At 39.9% G+C, this 1,521-nt stretch overlaps 1 protein-coding gene across 1 annotated transcript in view; it reads right to left on the reverse strand.

Moving 5' to 3' along the window:
• Window positions 1–284, reverse strand: part of LOC101850464 (trinucleotide repeat-containing gene 18 protein) — a gene marked incomplete at its 5' end in the record, with an annotated part of 3,829 nt that extends 3,545 nt beyond the window's left edge. The window contains 1 exon segment of the mRNA XM_005092186.2: window positions 177–284. Coding sequence (XP_005092243.2) covers window positions 177–284 — 108 coding nt within the window.
• Window positions 285–1,521: the final 1,237 nt, after the last annotated feature.

Genomic DNA, 1,521 nt, shown 5'->3' on the forward strand with positions numbered 1-1,521 from the left:
CCCCCCCACTCACACACACACAAACACACACACACACACACCCACACACATACACACACACACACAAACACACATACACACACACACACACACTCATACGCGCGCGCACACACAAACAAACACAAAAGCACACGAACAAAGGAATAGCAAAGCCAATGTCTTGTCTTTACACTTACAACAACGTTCGTCAATGAAAATCTCCAGATCTGTGCTCATGGATTGTAGACCGATTTCAAACTCGCTGTTGGAAGACATTGTGATGAATCCATGGCAACCAAATGGATCTGGGTTGAAAAAAAAATATATTAAAAGTCTAGACATCAGAGAGCACCACAATACTGAAATAAAGTGACATTTTGTTTGGTTTTGCTGTTGCTGTAGTTGAATGTCTTAATATTGTGGTTGTTGCTGCTGTTGTTGGTGGTGGTGGTTGTGGTGGTTTATTGTTGTTATCGTTGTTGTTCTTGAGATCGGTTGAGTTGTTTTTTTCTATTGCTGTTGTTGGTTTCAATGCTGTTGTTTCAAGTTGGTCTTTTTTTAGTCCAGCTTGAACTAAACTCGCTTTAAAAAGTCAAGGAACAAAAATTCAAAGAAAGATAACCAAAAACAGTTTAACCTAAAGTATCCATCTTTTCAAAAAAGATGCTTTCGACTCTCTAGATTAAGTGTGTACAATTTCATATTTCAACAACCACAGAAGTTCATGTAAAATGAGTTTAAGTCTCACTGGTAGGACTTCAAAAGTCTGAACACCCATAGTTTTTCATGAACATTGTCAATCGTGGGTGTAGCCACCCCGTTTGACCAAACACTCGGTACAGCCCTCGGACATGCCCTCGGAGAACTTGTTGCAGTAGGTTTTGCCACTCCTGGACGAGGTAGCCGAAGAGCTGTTGAAGGTTTTGTTCAGGAGGGTAGTTGTCCCTTATCCATCGGTTAGAGTAATCAAAGATAGTACAGCCTACGGTAAGATGCTGCAGCTCCCTCTTTCCCTCTGTAAAAAAAAACGTAGCACGCGTAAAATAGGCCACGCCCCCAGCGAGCGTGTGACTGAGCCCCGGTGGCGTGGCCCTGTGCTTGTTGGATAGAGTAGAATATGAAAGCGTTCTTTAATCCTACTCTAGGATAAATAATTATATAGATCTATCTACCAAACTAAAGTATTGATCAACGCATTTCAATAATTTATCTAGATCTAAATTATTTTAAAAGGAAAACATTAGATTAAAAAATAGCCTCACTTCGGTAACGAGTGATAAGATCAGAGGATAAATCGAGTGTACCGGGTGCATAGGCTCACGATCTACTAAATCTAGATCTAGATCTAGATCTCAACATTGACAATCACGAAATCTAGGCCTAGAATATATCCAATGCAATATTATTGATCGTATTGATGACAGGATCTTTAGGAGTATTCATTATTAGAAATCAAAAGATAGTGTCAATTAGTATTAGATACCAGGGAACGCTGCAATAGCAGAATGGAGAGAGAGAGAGAGAGAGAGAGAGAGAGAGGAA

This window comes from Aplysia californica, unplaced genomic scaffold, assembly GCF_000002075.1.
Source record: "Aplysia californica isolate F4 #8 unplaced genomic scaffold, AplCal3.0 scaffold00042, whole genome shotgun sequence".
Taxonomy (NCBI): domain Eukaryota; kingdom Metazoa; phylum Mollusca; class Gastropoda; order Aplysiida; family Aplysiidae; genus Aplysia; species Aplysia californica.